Source organism: Lissotriton helveticus, chromosome 12, assembly GCF_964261635.1.
Source record: "Lissotriton helveticus chromosome 12, aLisHel1.1, whole genome shotgun sequence".
NCBI classification, from domain to species: domain Eukaryota; kingdom Metazoa; phylum Chordata; class Amphibia; order Caudata; family Salamandridae; genus Lissotriton; species Lissotriton helveticus.
The window spans coordinates 550,485,871-550,510,095 of NC_136073.1; the positions used below are offsets into that span (position 1 = coordinate 550,485,871).

Here is a 24,225-nt window from a genome sequence, read left to right on the forward strand (position 1 = left end):
GGACAGAAGACATTAAGAGAACGAATACATGATTGCTCTTTTAGTCTCCCAAATGAACTGACAGTTCCTCACTGCTGTTCATACCCATAGGTGTTTTCGTCTGTATCAGGATTCCAGGCGCTGGAGGCGCAAAATTCTGTCCCCTCCTCTGAGATTCACCGGCACATTGTCTACATAGTGGAAAGTAAGAAGATCCCTATTCTTCTGACATACCTTATTGAAATGTGTAGCAACCAGATATGAAATGTCCCCCTTAGTAATGGCCCTCATATATTCCAATATCCAGACCTTGGTGGGGTGGATTGTGCTGGCGATATACTTAAGGCTGCATGGGCAGCTTAAGCAATAAACCGTATAAAGTGTAGTGCATGTAGTATATATGTTTAACACCCATAAACTCTTAAAAACACTTACACTCACTTGATGATGTCATCAGTGATGTCATTTGAGATGTTATCAGTGATGTCACTGACCATGTCATCGGTGATGTAATATGTGAGATCATCAGCAGTGCCTTGCAGGAGCGTAAGTTATAGTTAGCTCAGGTAACTATAACTGCTGAACTTCACTGGTTTTGTACAAGTGAAATCTGAGCCTAACATTAACATCCCTGCAACCTTTGTTTTTTCCGTTGGAAAATATATAGATATATATAAATATAGATATAGATATAGATATATATACAATCACACTCAAATACACTCAAAGTGTTTTATCATGCTACATAATAATCACTTGCTGTTGGTAAACTATTTAATTTTTTGAGATGCAAGAGGAACCTGAAACATTGAGCGGAAAGGATTCAGAGTGTCATTTATTGAGTATGGCCCTCTTATGTCTATGAAATCATATCCTGGAGCAAGACGCACCCTACAAAGAGTAGATGAAATGATTTGTATCAGACTGTAAACACTGTATCAATATTGTGTATGCACCACAGTAAAACAACCAATCTAACATTTTAAGGATTAGACACAATACCTTTGGTCAGAGTAGACACATAACAAGACTGTTCCTGGACTATTCATCCTTCCCTCTTCCATCTCCCAAAGTGTGCAAAATCAAACTTTTATTCAATCATCAAAACTATCTATCATTTTCATATTTTCTGCCTATTTATATAAATTTTCAATTAGTTTTTAGTAAACTGATTTTTTTGCTTTTGAATAAAAAGACCAAGAGTCCATGGTGCTTTGAAGAAATAAGCCTTCATGCCACATGACATGTTTACCTTAACTGGTGTTTGTTACCACGCATTGCAAATATACATTGTTTCTAAACCTTTAAAACATTTACTCATCCATGGCATGCATAAACTACTAGATTGTGCATGAACATATGCCTAATTGTCATCCACATGAGTGGACAATTGGTAATTATTGGCACTGGCACAGTGTATCTGAGGTGTTCATGCCAAATAGACAGAGTTGTGGCCATAGTGTTAAACATCATTCATTCAGTATGCATCCCAGAATACTCAGTACCAGACCATATGTTGTGCATCAACCCAATTTAAAGGACAGCACACACCCATTTGAGATGTGCCTGCTGGCACAAGATATGTGCAGAATCTGATGTGGCAGCAAGTTTATGCAGTTCACAATTAGGCAATGAGACAGGTGTCCATGCCATGAAACAACTATTTTCACACACACAACTCAAAGCTAAAGGTATACACGAGTTTTGTGACCCAGAGAAAAATTGTGAAGATGACAATGACCCATGTTCTATCCTAAAAGAAGTCACTGCCTTATATAACAGATGTATCACACATTTTTGCAGTGGCCTTTCCAGAAACATTTTAACTTCGAAAACCAGATGCAGGTACATCAGCTGACCCATAAAGGAGGCTGAAAAGACAGAGGACGCGTGGACCTGTCACCACCAACATGCCCGGTGAAGATTACATTGACATCAGACAGGTGGGAAGGAAGGACTAAGTTAAAAGTTAGGGATCGCCAATGGCTGCATCATGACACCATTGCCAGAGAAGGTGCTTCTGGTTAGCAGTCCGGCTGCCAGTACAGCAAGAGCAAAAGTGATGCTGAAATCGGTGCATGAGTCAATGCAACCCAGATGAGGATACCCAACTCCGACATTATCAGTAACTGGTACCACAACTGACTTCTGGTGAAGGTTACAGATTTGGACCATATGCGCCTCACAAGTAGAAATGCCACCACTTCCATGCGGATGCTTTGAGCCCCGCCTTGCATTCTGAAAAGTTCCTTGCAGCTGCACATGAGGTGAGCATTGATGCACTCTCAAATTGTGACCACTGAGCTCCCAGTACAGTTGCATGAAATAATAATAGGCCCATGTCTATATTATCTCCATATCTGAATCACACAAACCTGATCAGTGTACCGGCCTATAAAAAGTTTTCCCTCAGTATCTTTTAACCAAAATATTTTGGCTTGTGTGGATGTTAGATTGAAAGAAATCTTGTGGAAGTGCGGTGTTATATTCTACTGAAACGTTATCTAGTTTTCCTATTGTGACCTAATTTTATTCCCAGGTATTACAGAGATACATTATGTATTTTATTTTATGAAAGTGAAAATTAGGATACAGAAAGGTATAGTGTGCTCTGTACATTGATGAAAAATTATACAAAATATAATACAAGGTAAAGAATGTAACAACGTTTGCATCATACCAAAATTAGAACCTATTGGGCATAGGACTATTTAAAAGCAAATGCATTAACAGTAGTTTTTAACAAAATACCTGATAAAATATGGCAACGTCTTTAATACCGCAACTAAACTTTGTAGACACATGTAATCTTTATTTAAATGTTATCAGAAACATCAAAGATGAATTTGAAATTAGTATTTCTAAATTGAGTTCTCTAATCTGAAATCCAAAGCATGTGTGCATGGCTTCCGGTACTAATTTATCACATACTAATAGTAAAAAAAAGAATACATTGGGTTACTTTTTTGTTTCATCCCAATGCTTGAGGCATTAATTCCCGCATTTCCAAAAAGGTTCTCAATAGTCATTCATTTACTCTACAGTTTGTTTAACTCCTTAAACTCCTTGTAGACCCTAGAGAATAATTTAAAATGTCTCCTAGATGATAATTGGTCATTAGTATGGTTTGAATGCTAACAAACATAGCTGAATGCACAAGGCACAAGGACCTTCAAGCTTCTCTTCAGTTCATCCTTCAACTGCGCCAATTACTTACTTCATTTAGACCTGAGAGTGATCATACTTGCAGTCATTGATTCAAGGTGCGCTCATTCATCATTTAACTCATGTTTCATATCAATGGGAAATCCTTCTCCGTCAACTAAGAGTATTGCTACAGCTTTGATCGATGATTTTCTCACAATATTAATAAATTATGTCAGCCAAATGTACCTCAGCTATTCCTGATATCCAACATGTGCTGTAATCATGAACCTTTTACACAAAAATGTACCTTTTGGTGTATTTCTTCCCTAAACCTATTGCCTTTATATCCACCTTCTGTAGTTATCTTACATTAACTCCTTGCCCGCGGCTGGAATTCCGCTACTGTGCTGGACATTCCGATCGCGGGCGTGGTCATGACGGCTCCCGGCCGTCATCAGCACACGAGCACTGTGAGGCATGACGGACGGGAGCCGTCATCAGCACGCAAAGGGTTAAAAAGAATTTCCCCTCCATTAGCAATTATATGAGGGTCTCCAGGATGACATGGTCATCCTTACCACGTCAGGATGACGTGGTGAGGATGACGTTGATGACGAACTTTGTAATTAGTCAGTAATTCCCTCTGATTGACAAGTCGCATGTCCTTGTCATGGCAAAAACATTCTTTAGTGGGTTGAACTCAGACAGCATCATATATGCATAAAAGAAAGAATTGGTTACGATAGTCCTGGACGCTTTGCTCATCAGTAGCACAGCTGTCTTTGGTGCCTCCCAGTGAGTCCACTGCGCATGTTCGATGTCCGATGTATGGGAAGTGATTATATAATTCATTATCTCTCCAGTCGTCCTTCTTTTCCAGGCTAAGCGTTTTAGGTTGTGAGCACAAGGTTGAACCATCAGATCTTTGGCATGGGGAGCTCTTGCGGTGTGAACTTGGAGCTCTACATGCTGGGGGAGGAGGTCGCTCTTGACTCTGGGTATTATGCAAAAACTCATGATCTTATCAAATATCTCTGAGTCGACAAATGTATAATCCGGTGTTAAATACGTTTTTTTTAGGTCCTAGTAAAGGCGGCTGGTTGATCCTGTGGATCTTTGGTGTCTCGTTTCAAAAAGGTCAGGGCCAGAAGACGGATGTTCATTTGTTGTCCTTTCCACAAAGCAATGGAATGCTTTGCATGTAGGACTGAAAGCCAAGACTGACCATTTCACTCTTGAAAAAATGACTACAAATTGTCAATTTCCCTATTCTTTTTTGGGTATTCACACCTACATTTGACTATCATAGCAGGACAACTTGAAGGTAACAGTGCACTTTATAAAATGACTAACACAACATAATGTAACACTCTAATACGTTTACATCTGTAATGGAAGGTGGATGCTTACCTTTGGTTTTGGGAAAAGCTGGTTTCTCCAGGGTCACACACAAGTTATTATGAAAATGTTCTACCCTAGACCGTCCCTCTTGTTTCCTTCACTTTGCCCTAACTTATGTTAGATTTTGTTGCTTGAAATTACGTTAAACGTATACATTGCTTTGGATCAAAATGCATTCTGAATCAACAATCACAACTTACACTTAAATAAACATAAACCTTTGTTATACTTACTTTTGTTATGACTGTTGGATGTGTTTCATTCAGGTTTTCTTGAAGATGAATTGGACTTGAGAGGGTCCATGTATTTTCAACGATGTCAATGTGAGCGTTCCCTGGAGTGAAATATCCTAAAGATTCATCTCCCATGTCTTTAACCTGTACATCCAGATGATACTTGTCTACCACTGATGAACGAAGCAACAGGCTCCCTGTAGGTTAGATATAATTACGTTACATTAATACTTTAAAATATCCAAATAATTGTTTATATTCGCAGGGTGAAGTTGTGAAGTTTTGTCTTCTCTAGAATTATGATTTTCTTTAAAATGTGCAAACTTACTTAACATAATGAAGCTTGTGAAACTTTAGAAAAGCGGTTGAAAGGTTCCTAAAAATGTAGTTTTTTCAGGGGGAATAAAATAATTTTTACCTTATGGAGGACAATTCTCCTACAAAACGAGTGGGAAACCTTGCCTGTAGCAGGATTTGGTAAACTGCACAGACTACACTACTTAATGAAATGCCAAGGTCTAAGGAAAAAATGCCACAATGCAAATCAAGGATCCCGTATGAGCATCTTTGCATACACACAAATGCACGCACACATACCGATGTCCAAACATACACACTCACGCATTCACTCGGACACACACACACACCCTGGATAGCTAACAGCAGATCAGCATACCCAGATTTAAATACTTTGTTCTGTCATACCCCCCTGACTAAAACCAAGACTGTTGACAGAGTACAAAGGAGGGATGATAATGGTGGAGTAGAGCCATCTAAACCTTAAAACTTCCAAACAATTAAAATTTACTCCACTAAAAATGTGTCTTCTCCTGAGTACTGCAATTTTAAACATTCAGTTCAGCATCTGTTTCGAAACTCCTTCGTCCCATGCAGTGATGTGCGATGAAGCTTGACGACTCCACTTTGGGGCTGATTCCAATTCCGGTTGGAAGGGCTCCGAACCCGTTCGGAGCCCTTTCGACTGAATCGGAACGTGTCGCCGGATTCCTTTCCGACCGAGCCATTCCTATGGGCCTCGGTCGGAATGGAATCCGATTCGTATTTCCGGATGGCTTACAATGGGCTCAGAGAGCCCGTCTGCCATTCGGAAATCCTTCAGTACTCCCCCGGTCGCGTCTTTACGACCAAGGGAGTACAATGGCAGTTTTTCACTGCCTTTTCGTGCCGGTGTTTCCGGCACGAAAAGGCAGCCGGAAACTGTCTCTGGGGCCCTGCAGGGCCCCCATGGGAGCGAGGTCGCCAAATGGCGGTCTGGGGGCACCTATGGTGCCCCTCTGTTGATCCCTGCACCCGGTGGCAGGCACCTTGGGGTGCCGCCACAGGGTGCAGGGATGAACTGCAACCCTGCGTTACACAATGCACGCATGCATTCCGCTTGGAATGCATGCTTCCATTGTGAAACATACGAATGAGACCGAACAGGGTTCGGTCGCATCATACTTGCAGGGCAGTAACCGACGACAGCAGGTCGGTCGGTTACAGATCCTGACCGATGTCGGACGGACCTGAGTCTGTCCGATATCGGAATCGGCCCATTTGTAATACAGTCAATCCAGTATTGACTGGCATCTGAAAACTCTGCTCCTCAGAATTTCCTTCTGACATATGAGGTGACTGCTCCAGCAGCGAAAAACGTTTATGCCTTATTTCATTCATGTTTTTATTGGTAAGTGCCCGAAGAAGGATCGAAAGCAAGAAGTTTACAGGCCCATTTACAGTGCTCAGTTGGTGCATTGCAGCTGCTGGTGTGGGAGAAGTTAATTCTGCATCAAGAGCTGGTTTTAATGCAAAGCAGACTGGATCCTTTTTCAGGTACTTACCACTGCTTCCAAAAGCTACTGCACAACTCTTATTTGAATGGGATCAGGGTGAGGTGTTAAGCGACTAAAGAATAAGCCAAAACCATAAACGACAAAAGTTGCAGTTTTCAATTTTCATACACAGTAATCAGGAAACAATATTAAAGTGGGACATTGTCAGGCATTTCGAATCTTGGCAAAAATATTTCTCGACATCAGTAACCCAACATTAGGCAACAGTAAAGCGAAAGTCTGTCCAAAGGGCAAAGGAATATACAGGCTGTACAGTTCAAGGATATACGATCAATAATGCAGTAACGTGAATGAACTACATGGATTGTGGAATTTACGTCATCTGTAATCTATTGCATAGAATGACATAAGTGTGGTACAATGTAGTCAACGCATAAAACACTAAACCACCAGAATCCCATGTCCATACCATGTCATCTAAGCCGACCCCTTCAGGCACAATGCTGCATTCAACTTGCAGTTTATGCCAAGACCCGAAAAAAGGCCAAATCGCAAAATGTCCCTGATAATAGGTTCAAGGTTAGTCTGTGGCTCTGTGGATGTCTAACATATAGAATAGTATCATCTGCATAAAGTGATACCAATAATGGACCAGTCTTAAACTGTAACCCTTGATGCAGGTGACGTTCCTGGAAATGTCTTACTAAGGGGTCCATGGCCAAAATAAACAGTAATGGTGATAAAGGGCATCCCTGCCTTTTACCACGGGACAAACGAAAGGGTTGAGACAGCATACCATTGACGCGCAATCTAGCAGTGGGGCTAGTGTATAAGAGAGCAGTAGTGGCAACAAAACCCTCCGGCATCCCCATGCGGCGCATCACTGAGATAAAAATTGGCCATTCCATGGAATCCAAAGCTTTTTTGGTATCCAAAAGTACAGCTGCTGCACATCCTGTGTAGAACAGAAAAAAGGGTTCGGAGATTAAGCGTAGTAGAGCGATGAGGAACAAATCCAGACTGTGCAGGGGAAATAATATACTCCATTAACAAAGCGAGCCTAATTGCAATCACCTTAGCTAGTATTTTGTAATCCATATTTAATAAAGAACGGGGCCTATACGAGCCACATTGAGAAGGCTCCTTACCAGGTTTAGGAAGCAGAATAATAACGGCCTCTCTAAAGGTGGGAGGAAGAACGTGTTTTTCCAATGCTTCTGCGTAAACCTCTAACAATCGGGGAGGACCCCCTCGCAGACATCGCACGCCAGCACAACCTCAACATCATCTCCTACGCCGACGACACCCAGCTGATCCTCTCCCTCACCAACGACCCCGCCACCGCCAGAGCCAACCTTCATGAAGGGATGAAAGAGGTAGCCGAATGGATGAAGAACAGTCGCCTGAAACTGAACTCAGACAAGACGGAAGTCCTCATCCTGGGATCCTCACCCTCCGCCTGGGACGACTCCTGGTGGCCCCCCGCCCTAGGCAGCGCACCCAAACCAACAGACCACGCACGCAACCTAGGCTTCATCCTGGACTCCTCCCTCTCCATGACCAGACAAGTCAACGCCGTCTCCTCGTCGTGCTTCAACATCCTGCGCATGCTACGTAAGATCTTCCGGTGGATCCCCACCGAGACCAGGAAGACGGTCACCCAGGCCCTCGTCACCAGCTGTCTGGACTACGGCAACTCCCTCTACGCAGGAACCACCGCCAAACTCCAGAAAAGACTTCAACGGATCCAGAACGCCTCAGCACGACTCATCCTGGACATCCCCCGTCGCAGCCACATCTCCGAACACCTGAGAGACCTGCACTGGCTCCCGGTCAACAAGAGAATCACCTTCCGTCTCCTCACCCACGCTCACAAAGCCCTACACAACCAAGGACCAGGATACCTCAACAGCCGCCTCATCTTCTACGCCAGCTTCGATCGACCGGCCACGCCCTCGCCGCCGTCCCCCGCATCCGAAGATCCACCACAGGGGGACGGTCCTTCTTCTACCTCACCGCCAAGACATGGAACTCCCTCCCGACTCACCTCCGCCTGACCCAGGACCACCTCGCCTTCAGGAAGCAGCTCAAGACCTGGCTGTTCGAGCAGTAGCGGCTCCCCCTCCCCGAGCGCCTTGAGACCCTCTGGGTGAGTAGTGCGCTATATAAATGCTTTGATTGATTGATTGATTGAAAATTTCTTTATATGCCTTGTTAAAATCTGCTTTAAACCCATCTAGACCCGGAGCAGAGGAACCCCGTAATGCATCGATGGCTTCAACGACATGTTCTTGGGATATTGGTATGGCCAGGAAGTCCTGCATGTGTTTCTCGAGATAAACCAGTGCAATTTCGGATAAGTAGTCTTCCTGTGCACTAAGATCCCCGCCTATTCGGGAACTGTACAGGGATTTAAAATGAGTCAGTATACCGACTGACCAGCGAGGTTTTGATTTCAGTTATGTGCGCCCTACTATAAGGGGGGCGGAGTATATGTGCTAAAATTTGGCCAGGACGTTCGCCTTCACCATATCTCCTGGCTGTGTGATACTTACCCAAGTATAATAATTCTCTGTCTGCTGTATCCCGAATTCCACTAATAGAGCCTGGCGCTTACTTTCCGCCTCAGCGGAGGCGTTCTCAATCATCTCTGCGTCTAGTGCCAATATGTCCTTCTCAATGCATGCTAGGGAGTTACGCAAGTCTTTAAGGACACCTGATTTTTTGGCAATACAAACCCCACGAATATACGCTTTAAAACCCTCCCATAGGACCGCCCATGTATCCACTGATCCGGTGTTAATTTCAAAGTAGTCCTTAATGGCAACCTGAACTACTTCAAGGAACACCTGGTCTTGCAGTGCCTTACTAGGGAATCTCCACTGTCTTTCGAATACCCCAGGCCGCGGGATAACAAGCCTTAGCACCAAGGGGGAATGATCTGAGTAGGTCCGTGGTAGTGTGTCGAGTCCCCGGAAGCAACCCACTATTCCAGGGGAAACCAACCAATAATTGATTCTAGTCCCAGTGTTATGGTAGCCAGAATAGTGCGTATACGCAGCAGTATCCGAATTGTGGGTTCTCTCAACGTCTACCAAAGAGAATTGCCGGCAAATGTCTTGTAATGCAAGGCGGGGGCGTGTTTTGGTGTCTGAAGAGGAGGAAGTGCTGTCCCTAACGGGATCCAACAACAAATTGAAATCACCCATCATAATAATTAAACAGGGATTTAGTGTCAGTAAGTGTACCTGTAAGGAATTAAAAAACTCTGGGGAGTGTACATTGGGACCATAGATGCCTATTACTACAATGAAATGATCCATAAAAGTGCCTGTGACGATCAAGAAACGACCTTCGCCATCCTCAATAACTCTACCCGGGGAAAAGGGGATCCTTTCGTGAATAAGTATGGATTCTCCCAGGTGAGATGTTGGACGCATCCAGTGCGCCATCCGAATTAGAGACCGAGGCTGCCCTTGCTACATTGAGGGCAGCAAGCAGATGACCTGGAAGCAGTTCCCCCAGTTACTCAATTGTGATCCCACCTCAGCTGAAATGTGGAAGAGGGAGGACAGAGAGCCCCAGAAGCAAGATGAGGGAAGAGGTGTCAGAAACAAGGGTCACCCATCAGGGATCTTGGAGAAGGAGTGGGATGAGGGTTATTAGATTTCGGGGTCTCTAGTTGGCAGCGGTAGGTACCTTTGAACAAATAAGGACCCTTGAGTCTAGTCAGGGTAAGGGGCCACACTCCTAAAATAACCCTGGTTCACCCCCTTGGTAGCTTGGCACGAGCAGTTAGGCTTATCTCAGAGGCAGTGTGTAAAGCATTTGTGAACCCATACAGTAACACAGTACCAATACTACAGATGGACACCACACAGATTGTATTATAAAAATGAGTATTTTTATATAGACTTAACACAAGACCACAAGCTACAAAAATCCACAATACTGTACTTTAAAAATGGTAGAAATAGCTTAGTCTTTAGATGGTAAATGCAACACTTTATCCTCAATGTACCTTTGGATTCTTAAAGCTATACAACAAAAGAGTTGCAGGGAAGGTGATGCATCGGTTCCATACACGCAAGAACGGTGATGCGTCGGTTCCCTACTGCTGCATAGAAGATGGTGATGCGTCGGTTCTTCTCCGCGTGTGGAGGTGATGCGTCGATTTCTTACTGCACTTCCGTGGCGATGCGACCCACAATGCCGCGATGCGATGAAGATCCGGTGCAATGAAACAAAATGGCATCTTCATCTTGATGTGACAACAATGCGTGCACACCTGATGGGCGTGCGGCGACTCAGTGAATCTTCTGAGCCGTGACAGGCCCTGCGACACACTTCTCTGGTGATGTGACGGCGACACTCTTCTCCGGTGACATGGGGAGCTTCGGTGATGCGATGGGACAGCGGCGACACCCTTCTTCAGTGATGCGACGACACTGGCTGCAGCGGCGTCACACTTCTCCAGCCATGCGACGGCATCTGCTGCGATGGCGACACTCTTCTCTGGCGATGCGAGACGCTTCAGTGATGTGATGCGGCAGCGGTGACACCCTCCTTCAGCGATGCGACGACAACGGCTGCCGTGGCGTCACGCTTATTCAGCGATGCGACGGCGTCTGCTGCGACGGCAACACTCTTCTCCAGGGATGCTAGGTGCTTCGGTGATGCAATGCGACAGCAGCAGCAGCGACACCCTTCTTCAGTGATGCGAAGACAGCTGCTGCGGCGGCATCACGTTTCTTCGTGAGTCGCGCTTCCAGCTCCTTGAGACACTCAGTCCTTCACCAAGCCCAGCACAACAGTCGGCACTTCCAATTCCCAGCAAGGGAATACAGGGGAGTTGGTTGGTGAAGTCTGTTTTCCCTGAGACTCCGGCAGGAGGCAAGTTCAATTTCCAAGCCCTTGAAGATCCTTTACAAGTTGATGAAAGTAAGCACAAAGTTCCTTTCTCCTTTCTTTGGCAGTCAGGCAACCACTTCAGGTCAAACTCCTAAACAGCACTCAGTTTAGGGATAATCTCCTCCTTCAGTTTCTCTCTGGTTCCTCTCCTCAGCAAAGGTTGTTCTTGTTTCCTAAAAGTGATCTAAAGTTCTGGGGTCTGGGACCCCTCTTTTATACACAAAAATCCTTTGCTCTGAAGACAGAGAGTGTCTGTACCTAGTCCAAACCAGTTCTGGTCAGTCTTGGAGCACTTTGTTTACAGGACTCCTTCTTTTCTTTGACAGTGGGGGACAGGGTCATCAGACACACCACAGGAGGTGGAGCCAGCATTGTGGAAGGCAGGCACAGCCCTATCCAGGTCCCAGGTGCTCCGCTCCCCTCACTCTACATGCAGATGGCTCTATTCAGCTCTGTGCTGACTCACCCTGTCTCCTGGAATCCCCCAGCCCCTCTCACTCAAAGTACAGACATGGAATACACAACCTAGCAGCGGCAGGCTTGGATAGTTAGGTACCTACTTTCTAAAAGTAGTATTTTCAAACACAGAATGTTAAAACCAACTACACTAAAAGATGTATTTTATCATTTGGAGTGCAGGCATACTAAACTCGAATGTCTACCTAGATCCCTGAGTCAGTTAGGATTATAAGGTGTTATAATCAAACTGCACATAATGGCCTATGGGGAACAGGTAGTCTTGCAATAGTGAAAAACAAAAATGGCTGTAATTCACTATTAGGACACGCCACACACATCAGGGCATGTCCGACCTTTTACCTACAATGCACCCTGCCCTTGGACCTATCATAGGGGTCACTAATATGCAGAAAAGGGAAGGTTCAGGGGCTGGCAAGTGGGTGCACTTGCCAGCAACGTGGCAGTACCAGACTGTGCCCAGGCTCTGCAAAGGCAGGCCTGAGACACACTTTACAGGCTGCTTCTGTGGGTGGAACAATCAGTGCCGCAAGCCCACCAGCAGCATTTGATTTAGAAGCCCTAGGCACATGCAGTGCACTGTACTCGGGTCTGGCAAGTAAACAAAACCAGCCAATCATGGAGTCACTAATCCATACATCAATTTACCATAGGGAGCACTTGCACTGTGGCACTGAATAGCAGTGGCACAGTGCCCAAAGCATCTATAACCAGCAAAATCATATGAGGCAATAGCACAAAAAGGAAGGGAGACCCACGCCAATGGTGCCAGGGTGATAAGGGTGATAAATGAAATGTACAAGGGTGATAAATGAAAATTTGAGAGGGAAGTGAGGCTGCAATGAGGCACATGGGGGAAACGATTTTTACGGGGAAAAACAAGACAGGAGGGGATGGGTGGCAGAGAGACAGGGGCAAGGAGCTGAAGAGATGGAAAAGAGGCCATGAAACTGGCACAGAATGAGAGTATAGCCCTCAGAGACAGAGCAGGATGGAACAGAGGGAGAAAAGGCAGTGGGAGGGACAGCATTGAATGGTCACATTAGAACAGGTGGAAGAGGTCACGGAAAGCAGTGCCAGGACACGGAGCAGTGAAAGACCAGAGAGTGAGTATGAGTGTGAATGGTGGTAGGGACAAAGGACCTTAGAAGAGTAATTGAAGAGAAGCAGGGTAAAGGAAGGGAAAGGGGAAGCAGTAGGGAACTGGCACTGCCTTAATGTCTTTCAAATGGTTGGAACAAAAGAAGGGAGACAGGAGTGGGAGAGACTACTGACACATTTCAAAAAGATGACCATGCACCTTGGAATTCGATTGGCAGAAGACAAAATGGAAGGATCTTCTACATGCTTACGTTTTTTGAGCAATGACCTTGACTCCAAGACAGTGAAGTTGTGCATGTCCCAGACAAATTGAGGACACCTCTGGACCTGCTGTCACAGGCACTGAGTAAGCAAGAGGGTGAGATGCTTTTCATTCAGCAGATACTAGAGCATCATAACTATATGTGCAAAGTAGTGGCACTTGGTAGAGCATTCAGTGGACAGTGTTTGCAACGAGAGGAATGTTGAAGCTCCATAAATGGATATGGATGACAGAGTGTGACTGGACGTAGGTATGTGGTTGCACTTTATATCATCTTACAACAGAGTGACAGTTTAGCAGTGGGATGATCCCCTAGTCTGGATGGTAGAGATATTATCAGATGCATTGGGAAAGGGAAGCTCTGGACTGGATTGGAATGGGAAGTGGTGTGGTGGCAAGGGTGTTGATGCTCGAAATGATACAGTATAACCTTTGTGGAATTTTCCCTGGTTTTGGTGGTTGTGAGACTTTGGGGTCAGGAACTTAGAGAGAAACGTAACGTTCTAGGTCAACAAGGGGCAATGGAATGTGTGTGATGTAAAGACAGACTGCAAAGGATTAGCATGTATTGAGACTGCTGAGAGAATTTGTGTTTATGTGTTTGCATTGGAACATAAGATTCCAGGTTAACTATAGCCCAGGACCAATAATGAGGTGGCTGTTGTCTTATTCGCAGTGAGAGAGGATCAGTCGTTTGGCCCCAGAAGCAGACAAGGCGATGACAGCAGTGCCACCCGAGATATGGGACCCTGGTTGAAAGCTAGATAGCTGCAGGACAAATCACTAGCGGAGTTCACAAGGCAGACGTTCTTGAAGCGAGCTTGTGGAATAGGGGCAAAGAAGGACTGAGGACTTGATGCCCAGTGGTGCAGACAGGATGATACACTGTGATTTGTGATGGGGTTGAATCAATGTTCGCCGGTGGCTATAGCTGGGAAAATGTCAGGCACATGATTTTACAAGAATTGCCTCTTGGGGGAAATGGTAAAGAGAGTATGGAAAGAATAGTTGAGGCCGCAATGGGAGAAAGGGGATTGGAGAATTCCAATAACCGAGGTGATATTGGGAAAAGTTGAGAAACAAGCAAGACTTACATGCGTCTGATGTTTTCTGGGACATTCAGGATGTTTAAAGTGGGGCACTCGAAGTATTGTGAGTTCTTCAGCTGGAAGATATTGAGACATGGAGATGAAGATGGAAAACATATGGGTATGTCTTTGGCGGCGGCAAGATGGATCAAAAAGGAAAAGGCATTTGGGTGGCTGTAGAGGAGAGATGAAGGTTTGAATATACTCCCAGTGTGGGGACTGAACAGATGGTTGGTAAATAGGAGGAGCCAGAGGGACCCCTTGTTAGTATGAGAGGAAGGTAGAATGGTGATGGCATGACAGGTGCTGTAAGTACTGAGACTGCTTGACAAAAGGGAAAGGGGAAGATTTTGGAACACTGCTTCAGAAGCCACAAAGGGCTTCTGAAGCAGTATAGGGGAGCGAGAGATTAGGCAGTTGGAGATGTGGAGGCATGACTGCATGGCAGGATATGTGAGCCAATAATGGGGGTTTCAGACTGGAGGTAATGTTCTTTTGACTAGCAAGTGGGATGGAGAGGTGATAGCTTAAAAAAGGATGTTTGGATCAGCGGCCACTCCATCTTTAAGTGGGCAGGAGTGCAGGCGGAGCAACGGAGGGAAGGTGTCGAGTTGGGTTTGGACACAGATGAGGTAGAGGTGAGATGGTTTGGAGAAGGTGGCATAAGGTTTAGACAGCTGATACAGGCACTGTGGGCGCTGAGAGAAAAGTAGTCCTGTCTGAATGCACTGTTGATACATTTGGGGGAGAATGATTTATTTCAAGCTGCAAATTCAGAACTGTTAAAAATAATGTTAAAGGACTTGGTGTTAGTGAGGGAGCTATAGCCAAAGATAGTAGTGATGTGGATGTAGTTGTTGCCCCTGAGAGTGTGGTGGGGGACACGCAAGCCAGCGGTCATCAACATGTCCCGGAGGGAGGTAAACAGGGAGGTGTCAGGTTTTTGTAAGGCATAGGAGATAGCCGTAGTTAAGCACATAGACACTGTTTATAAAAGCCGACAAGTGTTCAGGCTTGATGGGGTTCATTTGTCCCACTTGGGGAACCAACTTTATTTGGAACATGTAAAAAGGGAGAACACGAGATGATGGTTGGGGGGAGCAAGCACGCTGAGCTGTGGAGAAACAGAAGCACTTCAGGGAAGAGGCCTTCTGGTGTCAGTTCAAATGGTGCAAAGGAGGGGATTAGGGGTACAGGACAGCGTATAATGGAAAACAAGGAGAGATTGAAGAAAGTAAAGGAGGGTAGGCTTGATTAATGGGTGAGAAAGCCAGTTAGGTGGAAAAGCAGTGGGGCAGTGGAAAGGCCAGGGGGGCCTGAGCAGGGCATACAAATGGAAGTGGTCAAATTTAAGTTAAAGAGAAGATTGTTATTGGAGGTGGGAACTGTCCAAGGTGGGGGTTATGGGTTAGTTCATAAGTGTTAGAACATTGTTAGGCTATGTTAATTTGTGAAGCAAGAGGCTGAAGGATAGTCTTTTATTTGCACCCAGTTTGCTCTTGATTAAAGCAGCCTTATGACAACAACAAAGCGTCAGTGGTGAGTTTCCTCCCAATGCTCATTTCTTCGCTTCCACACTACTTTTCTGGAAGTAGCGGTGATCTCGTTTACAGTAAGTGCTGTCATAGCCTTCACATTCCAAATTGCAGTTGCAGTCAGAAAATATAGCCTTGAGATGCTTCCAGAAATATTTGTATTGTTACTTCTTCCATATTTCTCATCTTTCATTCTTCCATATTTCCTCTTTCATTGCATGTTGATTGTATGTGTCTGAATGCCATGTTTGACTTTTGTGACTATGAGATCCTACAGGTAAAATGCAGCAAACATCAATTGTTGCTTCAATGCTTTAAGGAGTGATTCCATCTCCTAACCACATCCAAATGGCCTTGACGTGCATAGCCTATTCTTTTCAGCAGCATTAGGAGAGTGAATTAATTAGATCAAAGTCTCCTAATGCATTTCAGAACAAAACCACTAGAATAATGCAGAGCATTATTGTGTGGCTTTAGAACAGGAAGACCAGGCAGGTTTTCTATGGTGCATAATTTCATTGTGGTAGTATGAATTAATAAAAGACTGGATTTATATAAAAACGGATGCTTGATTTTCTGTTAGGGCATTGCGACACGAGCTGACATGATAACAGAAGCATGGATATCAACACAATGAGCATAATCACAAGAAGGGATGTATCTGCCATAAAACATGCTAGCATGATATATATGACTATGTGGTGCAGGAAACATGCATATATAGTAAAAAGCTGATATGACTGCATAGGCATCAATTTATCTAGCACTCAATCAGTATTTGTAGGGTTCGCATATCACCCAGTGGGGGTATCCAAGCGCTGCCTGGATGGTATAAATATGGGGACTACACCATCTCTGTCAGAGATATTCATTCACAGCCGGGACGCCGAGGGACCCGATTTAGGTTCCCTGCAGAGGACACGCTTGTAACAAATCGATCACAGAGATGCCTCTCCCCCGGGCCCCGAAATTCTGGGAAACCCTGTTATAGCGAAGATTTTTCTCGCGAATACCAGGTGCCTGTAAGTAAACAGTAGCACCTTTTTACTTTTCCTTTTTCCACACACCTTAGCCCGTGTGTAGGAGATAACACACCCGTGGCACCACTTTTTCCACTCACAGTCCGTCTCTTGGTCCTGAAGAAAGTCCGGTCAAATTTTTAAGGGACTGAAACATGTAGACCACCACCACATAGTCAACTCGTAGATATAATTTTTCTATTAGTAGTTGCACCACATAGTTTTTATCTTGACACTCTGGGCCGCCAAAAATAAATTACTAGGCAAGGATTCCCAGAAGTGTATTTTAACATTCACCTTCATCCACATCACACACTGCACGACACCCGCTCCGCTGTAGTCAGGCGTAGTAGCACAACCAGGCAGCATGTGGCTGCCTGGTTGGACCCCAATGATGAAGCATGACACCAACCAGGTTGGTGTGTGAGGGGTTTATAAACAAGACCACTTGGGTCTAGCACCAAGGCCTTTGCCAACAGTGACCCAGAATATTAATTTATATTCTACAAACTCAGTGGACTAGTCCACATTGTTTCTACAGAGTTATTCATGACCCTTCAAATTAATTTGGATGCCAATCTCTCATTTGCACCCCAAAATTAACGCTTTAGTCAGCGGTGTCAAATTGCAACTCTCCATCTTTCAAAATATTCTTATACTCCTGCAGTCTTCAGACCCGATTGAGTTGATGAGATGTCTGGCTGTGGCATGCATGGATTGCTGTAATGTGCCCATCAAAAAAGCTCACAGACGGCTGCAAAGCCCCTAAATGAAGCCACCAGGATGTCTTTAAACTTGAGGAAATATAACCATGCGAAATCAGCCTTGAAACTGGCTTCCGGTGAAGTATAGGGTCACAGTGAAAACTCAGCATCACTCATGTGTCCCATTGGAACAAAAAGCTTGGATAAAATAATTCCATGATGACTCTTCGCTCTGCCACTCCTGACCTGGTTCACCCTACGATCCCCCAAAAGCTAAATGCACATTGGTTGACTGCTTGGAGTACAAAGGTAAAAACTATGGAATTCCCATGACTCTGTCCTGAAAATACGGATGCAAGCTACCTGCAATTAAGGAAACTGCTAAAAGCATAACTGTTTAGGTGGATTTGATTGGACTTACCATGGTTTTTGTTTGGCCTCCACGTTGTGAGTACCAGCACACTGAGTATGTTGATCCGGAGGAAGTAAGAGGTAAAGGGTGCAGAACTGTCCCAAGTACAGAACTCCCTGGAGGAGAGCGTGCTTAGAAAGATGAGTGTTGAAAGCAGCGAAATTAAGTGAAAGCAAGTGATGTTGATGTGATGCCACCTTACAAGCAGCTAACGACCCGGAGTAAAACTGGTGGTGAATAGACTTATACACCTGGGTCCCATCCGCTAGATGTCCGAATGCTGCCCTCTCAACTACAAACATGTACGGTTCTGTCCTTCTATCGCCCCTCCTCGTCTACCATCCACAGGAGCTCCTGCATTCGGTGCTCTCATGGGCTCATTGGAGGATGCAGTTTGGGCCAACATAAGACAAAACATAAGAAACCTTCCCACATAAGAACACATGAAAAATAAGAAACTGCAGAGATATGAAAATTGTGTTAGCTTCTAACTCATGCACAGGTGAGAGGGTGTTATTAAAAGATCAGAGCTTTCAAGCTTCCCATTTCCATTCCATCCAGTTGAAGAATTTTCTTTGAATTATGGGACTAGTAATCTTGGTTTTATAATGGGCCAAAGAGGACCACCTATCCCAACATGCTGGGGGAAAAACCTGGACTAGATGAACTACTACACTTGGAACTAGGTGACCTGCGAGCCCTGGACGAGTCAATCACTTTAACTGAGTCCCCCAGAACATAAATCCACATTCAGCGGCTCACAGTCAAAGGCAAGTCAGGAGAGTCAATTTTGCTTTAGCAAGATGCTTCCCAGTAACGACTTGAGATCCTACCTTCCTCCGTTAACGAGATGGCTCCAGTCTTTGGTTCTATATGAAACATATTTTCAGAAGGCGTCTTTGGAGTAACAGCGACAATTTTATATCGCAAATCGGCATTCGCTGTAGATTCATCATCTTGATCAGTTGCACTAATATGCATAAATGTGACACCTGTTAACAAAAAGTTATAGTTCGTGTTCATGAAGGTCAAAACAATTTGTTTTTAAAACAAAAGAAAACATATAGACTCCAATGTACTAAGCATTTGGTTTCAAAGCAATCACAATTTTTGCACCACGACTGGTTTGCAACTCGAGGCTTATTTAGCGCTGTGATGGATGTACTAATCTGTTGCAGTGCAAAATGGACATTTACGTTGTTTTTGCAAAAGCCTGTCTCATGCATATTAATGAGGCAGGATTCCTTTTGGAATTCGACTAAAATTGTAGGAATGAAACCATAAGACAGCCAGCTTACCTCTACTGAATATGAGTTCGCAGACTTCCAGAACTGGGACACCTATTCGTTAAAGTGCAAGGGATGGTGCTTAAAGGGTTAGGATCGACAGTTTATGATCCATATGACACAGCCCACATTCACAAGGTGGAAGCTATCCTTCAAACACAGCTTCCACTTTGCGAATGAATACCACACCTTTTTTGGTGCTGGTATCCTATCAATAATTTGTGGCTTGAATTGTATTTGATATGCCAAGTGGTCATTCACTAGGAATGGGGGACAACCACGTCACAGTCCCTTTTCCTAACAATTCATAATGAGTGACAATGTGTACATTGCGAGCAGAAAAGGCATTTGCGGCTCACAATGTACCTTTGATACGATGACTTTGAGTTTGGTGATAACAAAGCCAGCAGTTGTGTAACTCATTGGCTTTGCTATCACAAAACCTTGTGCCACATGTTATGTTATGTTATGTTATGTTATTTTAATTTGTAGAGCGCACAGCTACTCGGAAGTGTCCCGCGCTTAGTCCAAAAAGGAGAAAATGCACACTTATTCAATTAAAAGAGCAGCGTTTTTAATGTTTTCTTGAACAACAGTGGATCTTGGATGGCCTGCACGGCCAAGGGCAACATATTCCAGGCCACCCACCTCGCCGGACACACACTCGACGCCGTCTTCTCATCCAGCAAAGACGTCACCTTCAGCCACGCAACAGGACTCCACTGGACGGACCACAGCTGCGTCCACTTCACCTTCAGAAGAACGACGATCCACCACCACCAGCAACAGGTTGCCCGAAGAAGCTGGAACAAGATCACAGCCGACCAGCTCACCGCCTCCCTGAGCCAGCACCCTCCCGCCAACTCAGCGAACCCCAGCCAGGCCGCCGACAACCTCACGAAGTGGATCAACGACTGCGCGGACGAACTCGCCCCTCTGAGAACCCCACCCAGCAGACCCGGCAGCAGAAAAACACCATGGTTCACCGACGAACTCAAGAGCTCCAAGAAGAACTGTTGAGTCCTCGAGAAAGCCTGGAGACGAGAACCAACGACGGACAACATGACCACCCTCAAGCTCGCCACCCGGAAACACCACCAACTGATTCGCGCCACCAAGAAAAATACTTACAAGGATCGACTGGACAACAACGCACACAACTGCAAGGAACTCTTCAACATCGTGAAAGAGCTCTCCAACCCCAACGCCGGAAACAATGACATCACCCCGTCGCAAGACCTCTGCAACTCCCTCGCGTCCTACTTCCACAACAAAATCACGGACATACACAACAGCTTCAACAACCAACCAACGCAAGCCACAACCACAACGACGCCACCCACCACCACCCTCCGCACCTGGACCCCGATCAGCACCGAAGACACCATCCGCACCATGAACTCCATCCATTCCGGATCTCCGACTGACCCCTGCCCTCACCACGTCTTCAACAAGGCCGACGCTGTCATCGCACCCCACCTGCGGGACATCATCAACACCTCCTTCGACACCGCCACCTTCCCTGAGAGCTGGAAGCACGCCGAACTCAGCGCTCTTCTCAAGAAACCCACTGCAGACCCCACCGACCTCAAGAACTACCGTCCCATCTCGCTCCTCCCGTTCCCGGCCAAAGTCATCGAGAAGACCGTCAACAAACAGCTGGCCGCCTTCCTCGAGACGAATGGATCCCTCGACCCCTCACAGTCGGGCTTCCGAGCGAACCACAGCACCGAGACCGCCCTCATCGCTGCCACCGATGACCTTCGAACTCTGATGGACAACGGAGAAACAGCGGCCCTCATCCTCCTGGACCTCTCCGCGGCTTTCGACACTGTCTGCCACCGCACCCTAGTACAGCGCCTCGGCAACATCGGAATCCAGGAGAAGGCACTGGAATGGATCACCTCCTTCCTCGACGGAAGAACACAGAGAGTCCGCCTACCACCGTACAAGTCAGAGGCCACCAAAGTCATCTGCGGCGTCCCTCAAGGATCCTCACTGAGCCCCACCCTCTTCAACGTCTACATGAGCCCCCTCGCGGCCATCGCACGCCAACACAACCTCAACATAATCTCCTACGCCGACGACACCCAGCTGATCCTCTCCCTGACCAACGACCCCGCCACCGCCAGAGCCAACCTGCACGAAGGGATGAAAGATGTAGCCGAATGGATGACGACCAGCCGCCTGAAACTGAACTCGGACAAGACGGAGGTCCTCATCCTGGGCTCCTCGCCCTCCGCCTGGGACGACTCCTGGTGGCCCCCCGCCCTGGGCACCTCACCCAAACCGACGGACCACGCACGCAACCTGGGCTTCATCCTGGACTCCTCCCTCTCCATGACCAGACAAGTAAACGCCGTCTCCTCGTCTTGCTTCAACATCCTGCGCATGCTACGTAAGATCTTCCGGTGGATCCCCACCGAGACGCGGCAGACGGTCACCCAGGCCCTCGTCACCAGCCGACTGGACTACGGCAACGCCCTCTACGCCGGAACCACGGCCAAACTCCAGAAGAGACTCCAGCGGATCCAGAACGCCTCGGCCAGACTCATCCTCGACATCCCCCGACGCAGCCACATCTCCGGACACCTGAGGGATCTGCACCGGCTCCCGGTCAACAAGAGAATCACCTTCCGTCTCCTCACCCACGCGCACAAAGCCCTACACGACCAAGGCCCGAGCTACCTCAACAACCGGATCAACTTCTACACTCCCAAGCTCCTCCTCAGATCAACCAACCACGCCCTCGCCGCCGTCCCCCGCATCCGAAGAGCGACAACAGGAGGAAGATCCTTCTCCTACCTGGCTGCCAAGACCTGGAACTCACTCCCGACCGACCTGCGCCTGACCCAAGACCACCTCTCCTTCAGGAAGAAGCTCAAGACCTGGCTGTTCGAGCAGTAAACGGCACCCCCCCCACCCAGCGCCTTGAGACCCTACGGGTGAGTAGTGCGCTCTATAAATGACCTGATTGATTGATTGATTGATTGATTGAAACTTGCTTTGCGCACAAAGGAATTTCCCCCAAGTCGCTGGCGCTTAAACTTCGGAGTCTGCATCAGCACCTGAGCAGAAGAGCGCAACTGTCTCCCTGGTATATAGAAAGCGAATCTCTTCTGCAAATAAATAGCGCCTAGACCATAAAGGGCCCGCTGAGCAATTGACACATTAGGCACATGATATTGCATTCTGAAATTTCTAAGGTTTTACCACTGAAGAACCAACTTGAAACCTCCCGTCTCACCATTTAGCGCAGCATGGAAATTCAATACATTTGGGTCACCATATGGAAACAAAGGTCGTACTTTACATCTTTGTGAATACGCATATGAATCTGAATATGCATTCCAATAAGAAGGCAGCATTAATGCAGTCCTGTAGCGGGGGATTAACAGCAAGCTGTTCCTACTGCAATTCTTTTTCAATGGTCCCTTGTGGTGCTTCACAGAAATGCACTCTTGAGAGAGAAGATAGTTATTTGATACAAGATTCTCAACACTTTTGCACAGCGGTTTTGACAACCCCAATGCTTTCCATATCTTTGATTCATATTTAAAAAGCATTTCAAAATAAATACAATGAAGTGGTACAATATGCAATATCTCTTTAATGACTGTCCGGGCAGCAGCAATGAGAGGTGACACAACAACAGAAAGTGATGTCACTTGCAGTATATACCAGCTGGCAGAGAAGAAATTGCCTTCTCTTTTCAATAGATAAGTGAGCACTTTAACGCTCACCCTTGAAGCCTTTTCCTCTGTTTTATACTTCTTGTGTCGTACTCTATATTTCTTTTTGAGCTTTCTTATTCCATTACACCTATTACAAGCCTTACAGTGATTTCAATGATTGCTTAAAGATGTATTTCTTTGTTTCTCTTTAGGCGAATGATGCTTCGACTTTAAAGGGGTTAAAGGTTAACTGCGTTCAAATTATGCTTAAAATATGGACACCCCTATGAGCCTCGATGTAACACGCGGCTGTCCAGCCGCGAAGCAAGCACCACCCCAGGATTGCAGGGGGCCATGTAGTCTCAATGTGGACTTAAAAGTGGAGCTCGCTCTCTGGATTTAGCAGCGCACCTTTCCTTGGGCCTCCAAGTGAGCTTACATTGGGCATTTATCATAAGAAGCACCCATCTGTGGATTTTATTGACTACACGTCCCAGAATACCTCACGTACAGGCTCATCAAGAGCAGCTGCATATCAGTGTATGATGAGGTTTAAATGATTAGGTGTGGCCCGCATTGCTTCTTTTGACCGATGTGCCTCTGAGGAAGTTGCATAATGAAACGCATCAGGCTTTGCTCGTGTGCCTGAGAAAACACTGAGGAAAGCTGCCTGTATGCCAATAAAGCTTTCTTTTTTATTTATTTATTTATTTATTTATTTATTTTTTCAAATATTTTTATTGAAAATAAATGTTTACATATACAAAAGCATACAGTTGTCTTGCTTGGGCTGCTCTTACAATGTGTACTTTTGGCCTAGTGGTGCCAGAGAGAGAGAAAAGAGAGAGAAGAGAGAAGGGGGGGGGGTGTTGTGGGGAGCCCTCGATGCCTATCTGAAAGCTTTAAAGGGGAAAAGCTTAACCGCGTCCGAGTGATGCTTAAAATATGGACATACCTATGAGTCTCGATATAACACGCAGCTGTCCAGCCGCGAAACAAGCACCACCCCAGGATTGCAGGGGGCCATGGAGTCTCAAGCGCGCTTTCTGGATTTAGCAGCGCACCTTTCATTGGGGCTCAAGGTGAGCCTACATTGGGCATTTATCATAAAAAGCACCCATCTGTGGATTTTATTGACTACACGTCCCAGAATACCTCACGTACAGGCTCATCAAGAGCAGCTGCATATCAGCGTATGATAAG

The 24,225-nt window shown here is 45.8% G+C and overlaps 1 protein-coding gene across 1 annotated transcript in view; it reads right to left on the reverse strand.

Annotated features, from left to right (window-relative positions):
- CDH16 (cadherin 16) overlaps positions 1–24,225 on the reverse strand; it is a 755,818-nt gene that overhangs the window by 575,198 nt on the left and 156,395 nt on the right. The window contains exons 6-7 of the mRNA XM_078671187.1: positions 18,896–19,054; positions 4,761–4,957 (exon numbers count right to left, since the gene is read on the reverse strand). Coding sequence (XP_078527313.1) covers positions 4,761–4,957; positions 18,896–19,054 — 356 coding nt within the window. The remainder of the gene's footprint in view (positions 1–4,760; positions 4,958–18,895; positions 19,055–24,225) is intronic.